This window comes from Pieris napi, chromosome Z, assembly GCF_905475465.1.
Source record: "Pieris napi chromosome Z, ilPieNapi1.2, whole genome shotgun sequence".
Lineage (NCBI taxonomy): Eukaryota > Metazoa > Arthropoda > Insecta > Lepidoptera > Pieridae > Pieris > Pieris napi.
In genome coordinates this window covers 13859675-13877500 of record NC_062259.1, presented here as the reverse complement: position 1 = coordinate 13877500, position 17826 = coordinate 13859675, and the positions used below count along the sequence as shown (strand labels likewise).

At 39.5% G+C, this 17826-nt stretch overlaps 3 protein-coding genes across 5 annotated transcripts; 1 reads left to right on the top strand and 2 right to left on the bottom strand.

The window, feature by feature from the left end:
* Positions 1–697: 697 nt before the first annotated feature.
* Positions 698–7646, bottom strand: LOC125062346 (leucine-rich repeats and immunoglobulin-like domains protein 1). 2 transcript variants are annotated; one of them, XM_047668193.1, is made up of 8 exons: positions 7293–7646; positions 3890–4058; positions 3602–3808; positions 3163–3351; positions 2859–3089; positions 2355–2585; positions 2077–2275; positions 698–1807 (listed from the first exon to the last, which is right to left on the bottom strand). In XM_047668193.1, exons 1-8 carry the CDS (start codon positions 7607–7609, stop codon positions 1572–1574), a joined length of 1779 nt encoding a protein of 592 aa, XP_047524149.1. In that variant the 5' UTR covers positions 7610–7646; the 3' UTR covers positions 698–1571. The 2 variants fall into 2 exon arrangements, with proteins under 2 accessions (XP_047524149.1, XP_047524150.1); XM_047668194.1 differs by having other exon boundaries at positions 2364–2585; positions 7293–7644.
* A 3202-nt stretch (positions 7647–10848) lies between these two features.
* Positions 10849–12092, bottom strand: LOC125062618 (histone-lysine N-methyltransferase SETMAR-like). The gene is made up of 2 exons (XM_047668657.1): positions 11029–12092; positions 10849–10867 (listed from the first exon to the last, which is right to left on the bottom strand). The coding sequence occupies exons 1-2, from the start codon at positions 12036–12038 to the stop codon at positions 10849–10851; spliced, it is 1029 nt and encodes a 342-aa protein (XP_047524613.1). The 5' UTR covers positions 12039–12092.
* A 1631-nt stretch (positions 12093–13723) lies between these two features.
* LOC125062447 (protein lingerer-like) lies at positions 13724–17577 on the top strand. Of its 2 annotated transcripts, XM_047668384.1 has the most exons (3): positions 13724–13849; positions 15383–15722; positions 15768–17577. In XM_047668384.1, exons 1-3 carry the CDS (start codon positions 13835–13837, stop codon positions 17519–17521), a joined length of 2109 nt encoding a protein of 702 aa, XP_047524340.1. In that variant the 5' UTR covers positions 13724–13834; the 3' UTR covers positions 17522–17577. The 2 variants fall into 2 exon arrangements, with proteins under 2 accessions (XP_047524340.1, XP_047524339.1); XM_047668383.1 differs by having other exon boundaries at positions 15383–17577.
* Positions 17578–17826: the final 249 nt, after the last annotated feature.

The following is a 17826-nucleotide window of genomic DNA, read 5'->3' as shown; positions in this document are numbered from 1 at the left end:
AACCTAACCTAAATGGAGGACGTCACTATTCACAAGAAATTAACAAAAGTATATAATATAAAAATGCACAAAACGTTAACTGAGTGAATCTTAACAATGACTAATGAATAAATGTGAGGATCGGCCGAGTAAAAATATTTTTGAGATCACCCTCATCAAATTTAATAAAATTAAAATAATGTATTTCGAACACTGATGACCCAGGAATCGTCAATATATCATATACAATCTGTAGCGTAAGTAATCCATTTCCATGACATCGGGCTCTTTGGGGCGTCCACTGCGTGCATCGTCCTCGTTGCTCATTTCGCCTCCTTTAAACTTAGCAAACTTCTCAACGGTTGATTTTATTGGTGCAGAGGCTGTATAAAGTCTATCAAGCCCAGCCTTAGATTCAATCGTATTTTTTTAGCTAAAAATCATTGCTTTATAATTATGAAATTCATTTTTATCCAAAGAGTTCCTTCGCCTATAATACTATATCTCACTAACTATTAGTACGACAGTTACCAAATTCATTCAACTTAATACTAGTATCACTGTGTCTTTTCAGCCAACCTAATAATAACGTACGTTATTAGTACTAAGTACTAATCATGAGTTACGTACGCAACGCAAGCGAAACAGCGAGTTCTCAATAACTGGCATTACGGAGTTGCTTTGCAAAGAAGGGTAGAGAAAACTAAAAGACGACAACGCAGTGGTAATGATTTATTGGTTACAATTAGGTCGCAGGGCGCGGCCAACTCACAGTTCAAAGTAAAGCTAACACCACGGCGAGCTCTCGTCTCACTTCGCTGCTACTGGAAATGTATGAAAGTAGTTTTGTACACATTAGGAACGGAATTATAATCACTCGGTACGCGGCTCTCTTCTTCTTATCACCGTTACTATTATATTCATTGCTATCAATAGAAAACTCTTGAAATATTAATACTTTTCCAAATAAATTCTCAAAGGCCTTTGTAAGTATAATTTTTAAGTTTTTGCGTTTTAATTATTAAACCCGATTTCATACACTTCCTTAAGTTCTACGACATCAATCTCTCTCTCTATTAATTTAATACAATTTTAATATATTATTAAAATACTCAAAAGGGCGTATACATTTTCGGTTAGTACGTTTAAATTTTAAAGTAATTATTTTATGTCCTATTATTATTATATCGTAGCCGTTGAGTATTGTTAATTGCCTTTATAATAATTTATCTTATCAACTATATTATAGGTACCAATTATACACGTCTCTTACTAATATTTTCAATGATTTTAGGACTCCGTAAGAACCCGCTCGGTCTTGCGCTGAGTTTTTTGCCGAGGTCCGGTATTCGATTCCAGGAGAAATACTTGTTATTTTAAGTGCCCGTGAAGAAAAAAGCTCAAAGATACAGACGCAGATATAGGAATTGTACACACTGAGATACACATACACACATACTGAAACCGAAACCGAAACTCGGCCGGTTTCAAAATGCGTAACGCTCCTCCCGAGCCTACACTCTACGCTGAGCTTACGTTATGTACATGGCATTTTTGGTGTTTTAATTTGGCACACTTCATTAGATGGGTTGTCAGGGCGCGTCCCGGGCTCGGCGGTAGAAGAGCGGGCCCGGTGCGAGGGTGCGGTCGGGGTCCGGAGCGGGCCCCACCCGCGCCACGACGATCACGGGTGCGTCGGGGCCCCCGTCGTTTAGCGCCTCGAGGCCTTTGGAGGCAGCGCACACCGCGTCTCCGCTCAGACGAGCGCCCGCCCGCTCCACCGCAGCCGCCAACTCGAACACCCGTTCCTCGCACAGCACGGGGTTATCTGCAAATATTCACTAACTCATCGAAGGCTCGAACGGGAGCATACGCTACGCAAAATCCGTTTGCACCTTTTCGCTTAATGCACTCGTTCATCACGAGCGTTGAAATCGCATTGCAGTTTTACAATCGCGTCGCACACAGCGCTGCATAATTTAAAGGTGAAGTGTAAATAAAAGTTTCCAATCGTAACTTAACTTCATAAAAGCTAGCTATCATTGCATTCGACACAGTGTGTATCTCAAACCAATAGTTTTAAAGTATATTTGTCACCTTGAAGATAAATCTTTAGGACACCGGGCACTCCGTTTATGGTACAGCGAGACTTGGAGGCGACCTCGTTGTCAACTGTCTCGATCTGGTTGTGGGAGAAATCAGCCGTGCAGAGTGCCGGCAATCCATGGAGTGCCTCGTTCAACGCCACGATGTCATTGTGATGAGCGTTCAACTCTTCCAGGCGCGGCAGGATAGCCTGAAACCACCCGTATCTTAATTCGCGAGAGCTCGCTAGCGAACACGAAATACGCGGACGAGAGATGAAATGGTCTTACAAATCGTACCTTAGACGAGTCCTCTAAAGAGACGATGTGGTTGTAGGACACATCGAGCAGACGCAGCTCATCGAGGCCGGCGAGATCGGCAGGCGTGAGGTGCCGAAGCCGATTGTGGGCGAGGGTGAGGCGCAGTAGACCACGTACGCCACCTAAGGCCCCACCCAAGGCCTCCAGGCCGTTGTGGTCGAGACGGACCTCCAACACGCGAGTCTCGATGTCCACTAGGTTCTGAAATAACGTCCCCATCGCTCTACGAACATATTTTGTGCACAGAGATGCCTACAGCACGATACAATAGTCCTAAAGCTCACAGCAATTAAGTGAGTGGATATTTGAGAAGTGTTATTTCTTAAGTAATGTGCGCTTTTTTTTATGTAACAGGAGGCAACCGCGCAGGAGGCTCATCTGATGATAAGTGATACCGCCGCGCATAGACAGTCACATTGTCAGGAGACTCGCAAGTGCGTTGCCGGCCTATAACCCGCTGCCGCGTGACCGTACCTCGATATGTCCCGAGAGCTGATTTATTTTATTGTGCGACAAATCGATGACGTAGAGCCGACGCAGGCCTCGTATCTCGTGCATCGAGAACTGAGTGAGAGCGTTGTGCGTGAGATTGAGGTATCGCAGGGACTTGAGTGCGCGCAGCGAGCCGTTAAGTGCGCTCAGCCGATTGTAGGCCAGGTCCAAGTCAGCCAGCGCCTCCGTACCGGCGAATTCATCCGATGCCAGCTGTAATAATGGACGCAGACAGAGTCATACATGTGGTGTGAGGAAACAAATCAAACAAACGCAAAAAGACTACCTCTTGAATATCATTGAAAGACAGGCTGAGTGTGACGAGGCGTCGACAGTCACCCAAGGCACCTCCCAGCGCGCTAATGCGGTTGTCGTAGGCGTAGAGGGAGTCCAGCGCGGGCAGCCGCCAAAGCTCGCCGGGCAGCGCGCGCAGGCCGTTGTGGGCCGCGTGAACGAGCGTCAGCCGTTTGGCGCGCTACGTGCAAACATTATAGTGCAATCCGAGCCCACCATATATGCTCTTCAACAGTTTAATAAAATATTAATGTATAAAGGAATGAAGAACAAAGAGATATAAAGATAGCGTTTCCATAAAGTACTTCTAGTAAAATTTGATTTTGGCTCTGAATTCTTATTTTTAGTAAGTAGATCATACATTTAAAAATGTGTTCTATTTATTTGTTTTTTACTTTATAGAACTTCTAATGTAGCACGTCTAAACTAACCACAGGCAACTCATTTTCAATGGATTTCAAATGATTAGCATTAATGAAGATCCACTCGAGGCGGTCCAAGTCCCTCAAGGCGCCGTTGAGAGTGTGCAATTTATTAATGCCCAGGTGGATGTGTTTGAGCCCCTTAGGGAATGCGTGCCTCTCGATCCGCGCGATCTGGTTGTCAGCCAGGAGCAGATGCTCTAGCTCCTGGATATCCTGCGAGTGGAAACATTAGTGAGTGGGCAACAAAGTGCGGACGGAGGCAGTGGTCGCTTCCGGCGTATGCAGAAGTGTTACCTTGAAGTCATCCTCAGCTAGCTGCGTAATGTTATTTCGGCAGAGATCTAGCGTGCGAACGTGAGGCAAGTGACGCAGCACGTGTCGCGGCATGTCCGCCAAAGAGTTGTCTGCCAGGCTCAGATAGTCCAGCAACTCCAGCTTCGTAAACACGCTTTCGCGTAGCTCACTGCAAACATTTTACACCATCATAGGTACAGTTAAACTCGATTTGTTATTAATTAATTAATTTTAAATGTTACAGCACTCCAAATGACTATCGCGGTCAAGTAGACATTGTCATGGACCTTCCATATATCATTTCGTCGAATGGACTTGTTGCCACGGTGGCTATATATGTATCGCGGTCGATTTTGTGATAATTTTCCCAATAAAAAAATACAAAATACCAGAATCTCATCGTAAACGGCTGAAATCTGAGCAAGTCAGTACCAGAGCGGTGGTACCTAGTTACCTTACACTAAAAGGAGCATTTTTTACAATATTTCGTGTATCAGATCAATTGAATGCATCACAAAATCAGGGCTGCGTCACGAGTACATCTAGTTAAATACTGTGTAGTGAGAGGTCAACGGACCAGGGTTATCGCGAGGTCCACGGCTGGCGCCACACGATCATACGGCTGCGCTGCAGGTACCATAATATAACGTAGGTTCCATACGACCATAATAGAGTACAGGCCCAAGAGGAACCGAGCCAAAATAAGTGACTAGTAAGATTCACAGACATATTATGTTACTGAATTACTGCGCTAGCGTCCCAAGGTCTTCGTGTAAGGTTACTTCAGTACCACATAGTCACAGCTTAACCCAAGAAGACTGTAAGAAGTTCTTTATAGCAAATTCATCTGTAACAGTAACTTGTACGCTAATTAAAAAGACTGAACTGAAATATTGTTTAAGATAAAAACTACGTTTCATCGTTATCAGAGTAATATACATATATTCATTTGCAAGAGCTCGTCGTGCACAACACGTATGCATGTGTGGAATAACAATTCATTACTCTTAAGCTATTAGGCGTTTTTAATTAATAAATAAACGACCTCAAACCTCAACATGAAGTCAGCTCCGCGATGCTACAATAGTCCTGATTACCATCTTTTAATAATAAAATGCAAAATCTGGTAAAAATCAAATATACGCAGACAATAAATGGACATTATTAATATAATGCGCATCGATTATATAGAATATAATATAATAGAATCTACGGTTGTACCCGGTACCGGTTAAGGCCGACGAAGCCCGATTCATTCATATCAAAAAAAAATTAGAAACCTGGAGTAAAGAATGCATCCCAAATAATGCATTATTTTAGAATAAAATTTAAATTAATTAAAACGGACCCACAGTTTTCATTCAAATAGATTTAAGTGTCTAGTTTTTGCTGTTTGTATACGCTATTAATATTTTTCTGATAATAACTTGAAACTGTAAATATGTTATCTAAATATAGCAAGAAGTCGGTGCGAGCTTCTTTGTTATACGAATAATATGTTTTGATAATTAAAGAGTTCAGGTTGGGTTAGGTAGGTACATCGGAGTTATAAAGTTCTGCCGAGGCTAAATATGTATGTCTATAAAATATTATATTGAAGTGGTTAAAGAGTCGATTCATAATTGTCGTTACTTCGGGCCAAAGGGCAATTAAATTACAAAATGGGATCAATTAGGCGGCGAGCTGCGTTTACTAGAGGCGCCTTACGTTTATTTATTTAGTTAAAACCGCATACTTCATCTTTTACACCCTTTTCTAATTGCGACGGAGAGCTGGTTCCGGCTGGTCACTCTGAATAAGTGATAAGCACTCTTTTAGCTATGCGTTGAACGTCGTTTCGTTTTGTTAATTTTAGGCAGCCTTCTGATAGTCGAATAATAATACATATAAGTTCCGCGACTCGGATAAGATATCGCTGTACAAGTGAACACCGAGAGAAGCGCACGATTGTGGTGTTATCGCCCACGGCGGCACGTGGCTCGAGTATGCATCGAGCGTACCCTTCAGTATCGCTATTTACATACATCATAATATTTACTTTACTAAAAATATCAAGAGTGTTATCGACTGCCTATTTTTAAATTAACAACATCAACACCTATAAGTATCCAGCCAGTTGCGAAATAAGCGTCCGAAATTACCCAAAAGAGTATATACTTAAAATACATACAAATATATAAGTACTACATACATATATTTAAAATGTGTTAATATTTTTGTGTGTATTGTAGACATAACAGTAATTCCAAAACAAGCTTATCATAAGCTACAACGCTACAAATTATGTTCCGGGCACAACAGGTTTACGGCTAAAAATCTTGATTGAATTTAAGACAAGAAAACATGGTATTTACACCGATAACATGCCCATCGACGACATTGAAGATCCAGAAAGTACAGGGGCCGCCCTGTTTATCCGCCCTCGCTATTAACAAATATTTTCGTAATTATGTTATTGTATTGGGAATGTGTTTCAAGCGAAAAGGAATAACCTCTGTTAAAATAAAGAAATAGCCAAATCATGTATTCAATGTACTTTTCAACTGGATTAGACATCAAATTTATAACTCAACCTAATAAAACACAACAGAAACAAGTAAACATTTGATTCCCTTTGCTTATATTAACAGAAAATAGAAGACTTATTAGATGCTTCGGCAATGTTCAACCGAATACAAATGAAAACACAATTCTTTAAAGAGAAGTTGAGTGATGAAGACTAATGTTCACTTAAAGTGGGTTTAAACGTCTTCTGACTGAAAAAATTTACTGCCATACAAAAGTATGCGAATACCAAAAGAAAGAGACAGTAAAGAGAACAACGATGCGAGGAAGTCAACTTTGAAAGTAGCAAAACTGGATGGTTTTATCTTAGAAAAGGGTTCGTTTTCGTGAACGAGAAGTACTTATACACTATTAGCATTTCATTAAGGGTACAACACGGCCACTGTGATATCATTCAATTTTACTGCTTTAGAAGTGACCCAAGATAACCTGAACACTATCGCGCGGCCACTTCATCACTCCTAGATGCTGTTACGAGTGCCGATCGATTTGCCTTCAATAATCTCACAAATAAATCACTTGTTTTGCGACGAATCAAAGACAATATTATTTATCAGGGGAATAACAAAAAAGATCAAAAAGAATTGTGATCAATAGGGTCGAAGGTGAAGCGGCCACGGCCACTTTAATTGCTGTGGAGCTCAGATCTCGCGTAGGCTGCTAATAATAATGACTAATTGACGCTGATAGACTCCGCTCAATTAATAATTAATACATCGCCACGAAGGGAAATTTTCCGCGTTAAGATTCGAACAGAAGACGGCGCGCGGGCGCCGCCCACTGCGATGATAAGCGGCGTTCGCTTTCGCCCTTATCAGCGCCTCTCGCGTGAACTTGCCTCAGGTTGTCGAAGTTGAGCTTGAGTTTGGTCATGGAGAGGCCGAGATCCCGGAAAGTGTGGTCAGCGAAGTCAGGAAGGCGCGAGTGCGAGATGTCGAGGCCGATCTTAGTATCCGGACTGAACTTGTCGGTGAGGGCGCGCGCGACGTCGCGGTAGGAAGAGATCCGCTGGCACAACACGAGCACCGCTCCGGCGGCGTCCTCACGGCGGCACGTGCACGGTGAGATCTCGCGCCGCAGCGCGCAATGCACGCTGGCTCCCACCCCGGGCCACGCCAGCGCGCACAGCCACACGCCCAGCGCCACAGCAATCATCGCGTGCTGCTCCGTCGGCGAGCTGTGCGCTACTACTCGCCACTCCGCTGTCCGCACTCGCCGCTGACTACTCCACGGCGCCACTCGACGTGCCTCCGAGCTCGCTCCTACTTAACATTGTTGGCAAAGCCGACCGCTCCGATATGCCGTATCGAGTAAATAACCAGTGACGTAAATTATCGTTGTTTGCTTACAACGTCTAGCGCTCAAATAAAACTACGTTCCTCCGATACATTAATATTCCTTTTAACAATTTTTTCAATAACAGAATATTATGATTGACAATGCCAGCTGTTGTTTAATAAAAGAAATCCATTTTAAAATAATAAGAAGGTTAACTTACATAAAACTTTGAGCAATAATACTACCTCACCTCACATAAACTGTCTTCGCCGTATAATTTATACAATTAGGAAATCCATTAACGAAATGTATACTTATTCTGCATGCACGCGACATTAAGAGCTTGATTGAATTAACTAAATTTCTTATTAATTCAAATTATGAAGCGCCTCGTTACAATATGTGAGCAATCTTAAATCCAGAATTCTCGAACACAACTATGGCACTACTAGACATCGACGCAACACTTGAACTTAATTTAGTACGAAAATAAAAAAGAATCGGCACACAATCGGAATCAAAGCGAGAATTTAAATAAAGCCTTAGCGATGATCACATTAAGTATTCCATTCCATGGTCTATTTGTACGTCAACATTATACAAACTACAGAAATCCGTTCGGTAACTCGGTAGCATGTTAGCGTGTTCTTGTTCTCGATTAATAGTAACACAAATTTAAATTTTTTGTGAGTTGTACCTCTAAAAGGTTGGCCGTCTCCGTAGTAGCCTTCAAGATTTCTGACATATAGATTTGGGGCCTATAACACTCCGCAACTTTTGTCGCCGACATTCAGAGCTGTGGACGATAGCGAGCGGTCTACTGATCGTTATAACGTTGTCGCCTGATTCGAACCTTCGAGAACAAACGCAAACGGAGTTAAGGAATTATTCCTCTTTAGTATCTATATTTTGGTTGTGTCATTATCACATTTTTGGCACTATGACCCTATGGCATGTTTAGGGAAGACCATTTTATAACATGATAACCATTAATTATCCAAATGAACGTGATGCATATCAAACATTTGTATCTGTATATTTTGATTTCAATCAAGATCTAAGGAGTTATCAAACTTTAAAAATAACTCCGCAACAAAATCATGAAACGAACGCAATCATGGTGTAAAGGTCGATTTACATCAAACGAGCGAATGCTCATTCTATCCCCACTACATCAAATTCTTCTCGTGTAAACAGGCGTAGAGCATTCTTTCGTTGTTCTTAGTGCGTTCGCAAAGATTCTATAGAATATTCTAAGAATGCTCGTTCGCTTGATGTAAACGGCGCAAGAGCGCGCGAACAGTTGCTTAGAGCGTTCTAGCGTGTTCGGACGTGCTCGCGCCACTGAGCGGTCTTTTCAAAGCGTTCTTGTGTTCTAGCGATTGTTTACGTATCTTATCGATTAAATTATGGATTGGTCTCAAGAAAAATGTTTATTAATGATAGAAGCCTACCGCAATTTCAGATGCCTGTGGGATCCGACGTATGAAAACTATAAAAATACAACTTACAAACAAGATGCTTGGCGGAAAATCGCAAAACAACTGGAATGTAATCTTGAAGAGTTAAAAAAAGAGTTTTCGCGACAAAATAATAAATGCAGCACTTGCAATAATGATATCGCTGTCAGAGTCAGACATAACGAAGCACTACCAATACTAACCACAGAATTGTCACGAATGAGCAAAGAACATTCGATCTAGCTTTTGTTTACACTAAAAGATTACGAAAGAATGCTCTTGTTCTAGCTCTAGCTCTATGTTCGTTTGATGTAAATCGATACCTCTAGCTTTCGTTTACACTAAAAGATTACGAAAGAATGCTCTTGTTCTAGCTCTAGCTCTATGTTCGTTTGATGTAAATCGACCTTAACACACACCACAGCTAGTTAATGATAATATATCGGATTCTAAATCGTAAAGTACTAATTGTCACAAAGAAATTTCATCATCAGACTTATTTTTTATAAGGCTCGTAAAAATTCAGTGGATAAAATTACCGAAACCTAAATATAAAATATGATTCAAATAGTGAAAGATAACGTCATTTATCCAGAAAACGCTTTTACAAAATTCGCTGAAGTCGTGGAATTTTTGAGAAAGCCTTAGGTGTCAACAGCCTCCCGGATTCACAACTAGTTGTGGGTATTATCGACGCTACTTTAGAATAAATTAAAATAAATAATGAAAAACATAATTTTCGTTTAAGGCGTTCTGACTTCCACTTAATATTAGACGACTTTACCATCCACTTACGTTTATTCGAGTCTTTCTCCAAAGACTATTCAGAGTAAAGCATGGCTTGACAGTTGACCCATCAAAAGCCTTCAATAGGAATACACGGCAAGAATGTTGTCCGAACGAGTCGACATTAACATTTTTAACAAGAATTTCTCATTTATCGCTATTGCTCGAAAGTGCCACAGAGATAATATATTTATTTCACAATATAGGAATCAATGAAAATTTAAATGCGAACGCCTGAATAATAAAATTTCTCACTAGAAAATATGCACTTCTAGCAGATAAAGCAGTTTTTCCTCTCTTCCGAAAATTGGCAGTCTGGCAACATTTTTACTACTACTACTACTACCACGTAAGTAAGTAAAGCTAGTCGAGCTATTCATGCTCGATCTACAATGTCCATATATTGTGTGCAGTATTGGCCTAACTCCTAAAATGCTGTATGTCTCGATGTGACCTCTTCGTGGTAAATAGATTTAGAACTGAATTCCATTTGAAAATTATCATGAATAAATAATGTTTTGATGCATTATCAATATTTAGGTAACTTCCTAATTATATAAATCATTTACACGTTAGATGAAAGTCAAATAAAAATAATGTATGTTCAGATAGAGTTCCACACGTTTTTGTATTTCACACATAAGACATAGGCGCGGATGTGTGTGGCTGATGTCGAGGTGTAGCAGAATGTATTCTCAGCGGTTGGAAACAATTTGTTAGCGCGATTCAGGATAATATATCGTTTAGTGACACGTACAGTTAACGCCAACAATCACTGTGCTCGTCAGTGGTTAGACTGGTCGAGGATCCTCATGGAGGTCATCATGTCAACCGTACAGCATCCTTCTTCAACAGATGTCATCACAGCGATTAAAGCCGCAGACAATCGCTTTAAGTGTTACTTTACGTAGAAATTGTGCACAATTTTATCAAACGTTTTAGATATGTAATTGAATTATATATTAGGTCCTTACATATGAAATTGGCGTTTTGTATGGGAGGAACAAAAAGTCGAATATTTTTAAATATAATATATTTAATTAATCAAAATATGAACCATTGTTTTCTATGCACTTTTGCCATCTCATAGGTAGTTCATTGATCCTTTTACTAAAAAAACCAGTCGGACGGGAATCAATAAAATCTGTAAAGGCGATTTGGACTGCCCCATCAGAGTTAAAATTTTTCCCTTGCAAGAAGTTGTCCAAATTTCGAAAAAAATGGTAATCTGTTGGAGCAAGGTCCGGGGAGTACGGAGGATGTCTTAAACATTCCAATTGAAGCTCTTCTAATTTGGTAGCCGTCTGTTGTGCAGTGTGTGGTCTAGCGTTGTCGTGAAGTAGCAGTGGCGTGGAGCCATTGACCAGCCTAGGTTGTTTAGCCGCTAGCTTTTCCATCATGGTTTGCAATTGCTGACAATAGACATCAGCCGTAATAGTCTGGCCAGATTTGAGAAAACTGCAATGAACAATACCGGCACTAGTCCGCCAAACGCTTACAAGTAACTTTTTTGGGGTTAATTTTCGCTTGGGGCAGGATTTGGCTGGCTGGCCAGGATCCAACCATTGCGCTGAGCGCTTTCGATTATCGTAAAGAATCCATTTTTCATCACAGGTAGTGATTCGGTTTAAAATACCTTCATTATTGTGCCGGTTCAGTAATGTAACGCAGCAGTCGACGCGCGTTTGCCGGTTATCTTCAGTCAATTCGTGAGGTACCCATCTTTCAAGCTTTTTAATCTTCCCAATTTGCTTCAAGTGAATTAAAACAGTTTTATCACTAACACCGCAGCCTGCAGCTAACTCGGAGGTGGTTTGCGATGGATCCGCTTCCACAATATCCTTCAATACTTCATTATCAACTTGGGTCTCAGGCCGTCCACGGGGCTTGTTCTGCAGGTCGAAATTTCCAGAACGAAAACGTTGGAACCAAAAACGAACTGTGTTTTCTTTTGCAACATGACCGCCATACACATCATTCACCCTTCGAGTCGTTTCCGCAGCACTAGTGCCACGGCGGAACTCGTACTCGTAAATAATGCGATACTTTAAGTTTTCCATTTTGTAAAATGAGTGACGCAAACAGAAAAAAACAGAAGAAAAAACAAATGAATGACGGTCATCGAAGCACAAATACATGAGTAAATAGCTGTACAAATTTTAATTTAGAATTCTTAACCAAAGAGGAGATATTTGAGGTCAAAGTGGCCAAAACGTAAAACGCCAATTTCATATGTAAGGACCTAATATATATAATAATATAAATTAGAATATTTACAAAAACAAAATATATTAAAATCTATATGTTCTCCTTTGAATGTCTGCATGAAATGGAATACAAAAGTTGTCTGTTTAAGAGACAAAAGAGAACTTTTCAATTAGTTAAAATCAAACACTCAACTCCTTAGAGTCTTTCTCGTCGTTGTTTTTCATTTGAAAAATTTAATTTCAAACTATGTATAATGAATTGGCGTAGAGACAAAATCTAAAAGTTCAATGCCCTAAAACATCGTTTATTAACTGTAGGTAGCTAAAATGTTTCTATCATAATATTAATAAAATATAATAATATATGGTCTAAACTGGTTTGACATAAACCTGGTTAAGAAGTATCTGAAATGAAAATGTTAATGTAAAACATTAACATTTTGTTCGTATAATATAATGTAGTAGACTGTAGCACTCGATATGTACTAATGATCAATTCTCCTAAAATAGTGCATTTGGTATGCAGTAAGTACCAAAGTTGATAATTCAATACAAAAATAATAGAAATAGTCGTTGATCGGCGGCCTGTTAAACAAATTAACAATTTCGTCTTTTTATTGTTAGTAAAATAAAAGTTTCCCTGCTAGAGCTAAAATAGATCAACGACCAAGATCACTCGATCAGACATTCGAATTCACCAGTGTAAGGCTGTGTGTCAAGTTTGTCAAAGAATGTCCACCAACTTGCACGAAAATTAATGTATAATATATATATATATATATATATATATATATATATATATATATATATATATAATGAAAAATCCACACAATTTTTCATAATTTTTACTTCGCTTGAACGTGCTAATCTTCAACTACACACAAAGCAATATAAATTATAAAATGAATGACAAATCTCAGGTCCGGCTCAATAACTATAAACTTCGAAGTTGACGAAGCCATCAAATATTCAAGTTTTAATTTGGTTTTTCCAATTTTTTAAAAGCGATATCTCTATTCACGGATATTTTGTTAGTAAACATTTAATGCCAAGATTAAGGCCGGCTGCTACAGCACTGGGTTTTAATTTGTAATTATCATAATATTAACAAGATGTTGTGAGCTACCCTTGACATCAATATTTGATAAACATCCTCGTAGCGATATATGTACAAAATAAAAGAAACATAATTCAGACTTAAATTTAGTTAAGCCGTGGAGTAGTCAGAAAACTAATAAAAAACAAGCGTTAATTAAAAAACCTTACTATCGGATAGCAGAAAGCTATCGAATGGGATTCAATAGACCGAATTTATATTATGTAATAGATACGACGGTTACAACAAACTTATACACTCCCGCGATGGAAGACATGGACTAAACACGATGAAAAGTACAGTGCATCAGTGCAATGCGCTGCGCTGCGGCATGTCAACACCTGCCGCAAACACATTTCGATAACGAGTTCACGAGCCACCGAACCAGCCTGCGATTAGGTAACCGATGACTTAATTGGTTGCATTGTCCGGGGGCGAGAGCTTTCGTCGCGTACCGGTTCCGCGGTGACTCGCGACCTTGTACTTGAAGATGTCGACTATATAAGTAACATTCGGCCTCTCGGCCATCACTCGCGACCCGGCAACCTCCACCATGATTTCCATTTGGGTGCGTACTTTTTTATTATCTCGGCTGTGTGATAAGATTGATATTTCATCTGTGTACATTTCGCGTGACATTTATTTGTTCATAGGATATTAAGACATTGATAAACCTAATTTTGCGAAACTTAAAATGTGTTTTTTTTTTTAAGTTTGTACACGTAACGCGTGTCGTTCGAGACGTGTTAAAGACATTTTGTAAAAATTAATTAATAGGCTGTAAATGCTTCACATATAAGTTCCAATCTGGTCTAAAACAAAATTACTGACGCATGATTTTTACAAGTAATTAAGCAATATAAAGCTTGAAAAATATTGGGCTTTAAAGCGATTCACTTGATATTTTCTAATGCTGTTGAGAATTTATTAATTGGCCTAACGGAAAGTTTGTAATTGTTTGTGTGATTTTAATGACAATGTTCGTTATATAAGTTAACGTAAAATTGTAAACACCGTTAGATTGTAATCTATCTCGCGAGATTATAAACTGTCGAAAGATTGTGAACCTCAACGAACTGCTATATATATGAGGTTATATATTGTGAACCTCATATATATAGCAGTTCGTTGAGGTTCACAATCTTTCGACAGTTTATAATCTCGCGAGATAGATTACAATCTAACGGTGTTTACAATTTTACGGTGACATATATAATATGTTAGAATATAGGATCTTCACAAAGACACATTTTAATTTTCTTATGTAGCCAAGTTCACATTTTAAGGATCGTCATGCTCGCTTAAATGTCATTGCTTGTGGCGGCGTCCATGCGTCGGGTTGTCTCTCTCCCTAAAATATGGCGAGGGGGCCGATGGCTGGGCATGCGTCTTACTCGTGAACGGGTGCTACTTGTGGTGACTGGTCGTACTTGAATACGTGTATGCGGTGATGTTAGTTATTTCGACTATGTATTTGCGTGTTGTTCCCACGAGAATGTAAGTGCGTGCTCCTATTTCACCATGCCTCCTGCTGATAGAGGCCAAATCTTTGTTTTTAATATATTCTATTATTATTTTTTACTTAAGATGTCATATGGTACATGGTGTAATGGTTTCAGCTCCTTACAAACGTTGTGTAAAACAAAAAAACCTTGTGTTGAAATGTTTTTTTAACACGTTCATATGGGTGTATTGTGTTACCTGTATGAATACATGATTTTGACTTGACTTCTTTGACTTTCACGTTTTATTAAAACACTTGAGAACTTTTTTCAAAGTTTAGTACATTTTATTACAAATTTATACATGTCGCGACTTATATATAACTTATAAGTACATATAAGTTATATATAAGTCGCGTTAATACATTGCAAATTTAGATTTAAAATTATATAAAATAATTAATAGAATGAAGCGAGACCTTCTTAGGAGCTTTTTACTAAAATATTTCGTCAGGATCCGCTTACAGTAACCTTGAATTTAAATATTATGTAATCTTCATTTCTATTAATAATACAATTAATTACTTTGCTAACTATACCTAAGAAATGATGAAGTCTACCAACTCATAAAAAAACTATATGTATTAAATTTTTTTTAGGTGACGTCAGTCGTGCTGGCGATGGCAGGGACCATCAGCGTAGGCTACGAGTACAATGTGCCAAACCCCGTTTTCGGTGCCTACTCTGCTCAGGGTTCTACCTCGACTGGGTATGGCCGACCCGGATCTAACTACAAAGCCTCCTCCAACTTGGGATACAATTCTGCGTTTGGAAACTATGGTAACTACGGTGCCTCTACCGGCATTGGCTCAGGCTTAGCCAGTACGGGCTACCCAACAGGATCATATGTTCAAAGTGGCTCAACATTTGGCACTGATTCAAACAAAAAATATCTGTCCGGAGCGGGATCGAGTTACAACTCCGGATACTACCAAACAGGTTCAGGATCTACTACCGGAAGTGGGTCTGGATACTACCAAACAGGTTCAGGATCTACTACCGGAAGTGGGTCTGGATACTACCAAACTGGTTCAGGATCTAATACTGGAAGTGGGTCAAATTTCAATGTACTTGGCCCTAGTCAATCAAATCATAACTCTGGATCAGCTTTTGGAACAGGATCTAACAATAACTACGGTTCAACCGGTTCTTTTGGATCTAATAATTATGGAACTGGTTCGGGACACCAGCTTACTGAATATCAAACTACTTTTGAAAGTACATCTGATACGAGCGGCCTAGATAAAATTGGCAGCCACTACGAATCAGCAAGTGCCGCTAACCAGTTTCAGTCCTCAAATCAATATCATTCAGCAGCTAAACAAGAATATTATATTCAAAACTCCCAACAGCCTACACAAGTATTTAAACATTTTTATGTACTCTCCGCACCTGAAGAACCAGAGCCAGTCAGGCAACGTCAACCAATTGTATTGCCACCCGCACAAAAACACTACAAAATCATATTTATTAAGGCACCCAGTCAACCAGCGCCATCTCCGCAGATAATTACTGTACCTCAACAAAATGAAGAAAAGACTATTGTTTATGTCTTGGTAAAGAAACCAGAAGATGTCAAGAACATTGCTCTACCTAAATTTGAATCTAAGGCACCGACAAAACCTGAAGTATTTTTCATCAAATACAATGACAAATCCGATTCTCAAGCCCTCATTGATAACATTGTCAGTGATTACAACAAAGGTGGCGTAAAGGCGTCTTTTTCTAATTTAAATGTAGGGACCAGCAATGGAGCCACGTTCACTGCAACTGGACCAACTTCAACGAGCGAAGATACTTCAGGATCTCTTGACAGTATTTTGCACTCAGAGCAATCATTCGAGGTTGGTGGATCAGAAACTTCAAGTCAATTTAATAAAGGTACTACTCTTTTAAGTAACAAAGACGCATCCATTATTGAAACTGGCAGTGGAACTAATCTTCAGTCAACATCAAATTCTGCAACGGGATCTATTTATGTCCCTTTCCAAGCAACTGAAACCAGTGGCAGTTACAATTCCTATGATTCGGCTTTAAAACCAACCGGTAACTTTCCTTCTGTGAATAACGGCGTAAGTTCAAGTACGTCTGAGTCTACTGTGGAAAATATTGACAACAGATTTAATACTGACATCGCAGCTAGTACTATTATCCAAGGTGCCGGTGATACATTTGCAGCAGTAGTGAATGACGAGTCTAGTTCTGTTTCTTCAATAATTTCAAATTCGAATTTGGAAAGCAGCACTTTCGATGCATCAAGTGGTATTGATACTACTTTACCTAACTATGCACCAAACAATTTATATGGGAGTTCTATTGTCAAAGGCTCTAGCAACGGCTTAGGCAGCTCGACTGCTATTGGGTCTGGAGGAAATAGTGGATCAAATACGGCTACATCTTTTGGGAGTGCATTAGGTTATAACTCTGGCACATCATACAATTCCTACAACACAGCCAAGCCCAGCGTTAGCTTTGGCACAAATTATAATAACTATGATTCGAGTGGCGGAAGTGGTGCAGTTGGCTCTGAAAAGTATAGCTCGTCCTCTGGATTTGGCTCTGGTGTATCATCTGTAAACGTATATCATCAAAACAGCCTACCGCACAACTCGGTCAGCTCCACAACCGCCAACGTCTTACCTTCTGGCGCCCAATCGAGTTTTGATTCTTCTCTAGTGTCACCGAGCCAAGGAGTTCCCTATGAAACATATGGCCCACCTAAGTTTAAAGTAGTTTAGAGGTAAAGAAACTGCTGCAATTTTAATTTTGTATGATAATAAAATATTGTTCAATATTGGATTGTGCTTTATTACTACTCCTTATTCAAACTCAAACTCAAACTCAAACTCAAACTCAAAATATCTTTATTCAAGTAGGTAACCAAGTACACTTTTGAATCGTCGAGTTAAATAAATCGTAAATTTACATTTACTACCAGTTCGCAAGTCAAGGGCGTAGAGCGGGTAAGAAGAACTGGCAAGAAACTTTCCGCCACTCTTTTTAATTGCCAAGTATTGTCATACAAATTGTTTGAACTGGAGCA

Bases quoted from the DNA above. Each gene is read 5' to 3' on its own strand.
- LOC125062346 (XM_047668193.1), bottom strand. From the start codon at position 7,609: ATGATTGCTGTGGCGCTGGGCGTGTGGCTGTGCGCGCTGGCGTGGCCC. The intron at 3,809-3,889 runs GTAACACTTCTG...TTCCACTCGCAG, and splicing joins TAGCTGAGGATGACTTCAAG to GATATCCAGGAGCTAGAGCA. The intron at 3,352-3,601 runs GTTAGTTTAGAC...GTTTGCACGTAG, and splicing joins TTGAAAATGAGTTGCCTGTG to CGCGCCAAACGGCTGACGCT.
- LOC125062618 (XM_047668657.1), bottom strand. From the start codon at position 12,038: ATGGAAAACTTAAAGTATCGCATTATTTACGAGTACGAGTTCCGCCGT.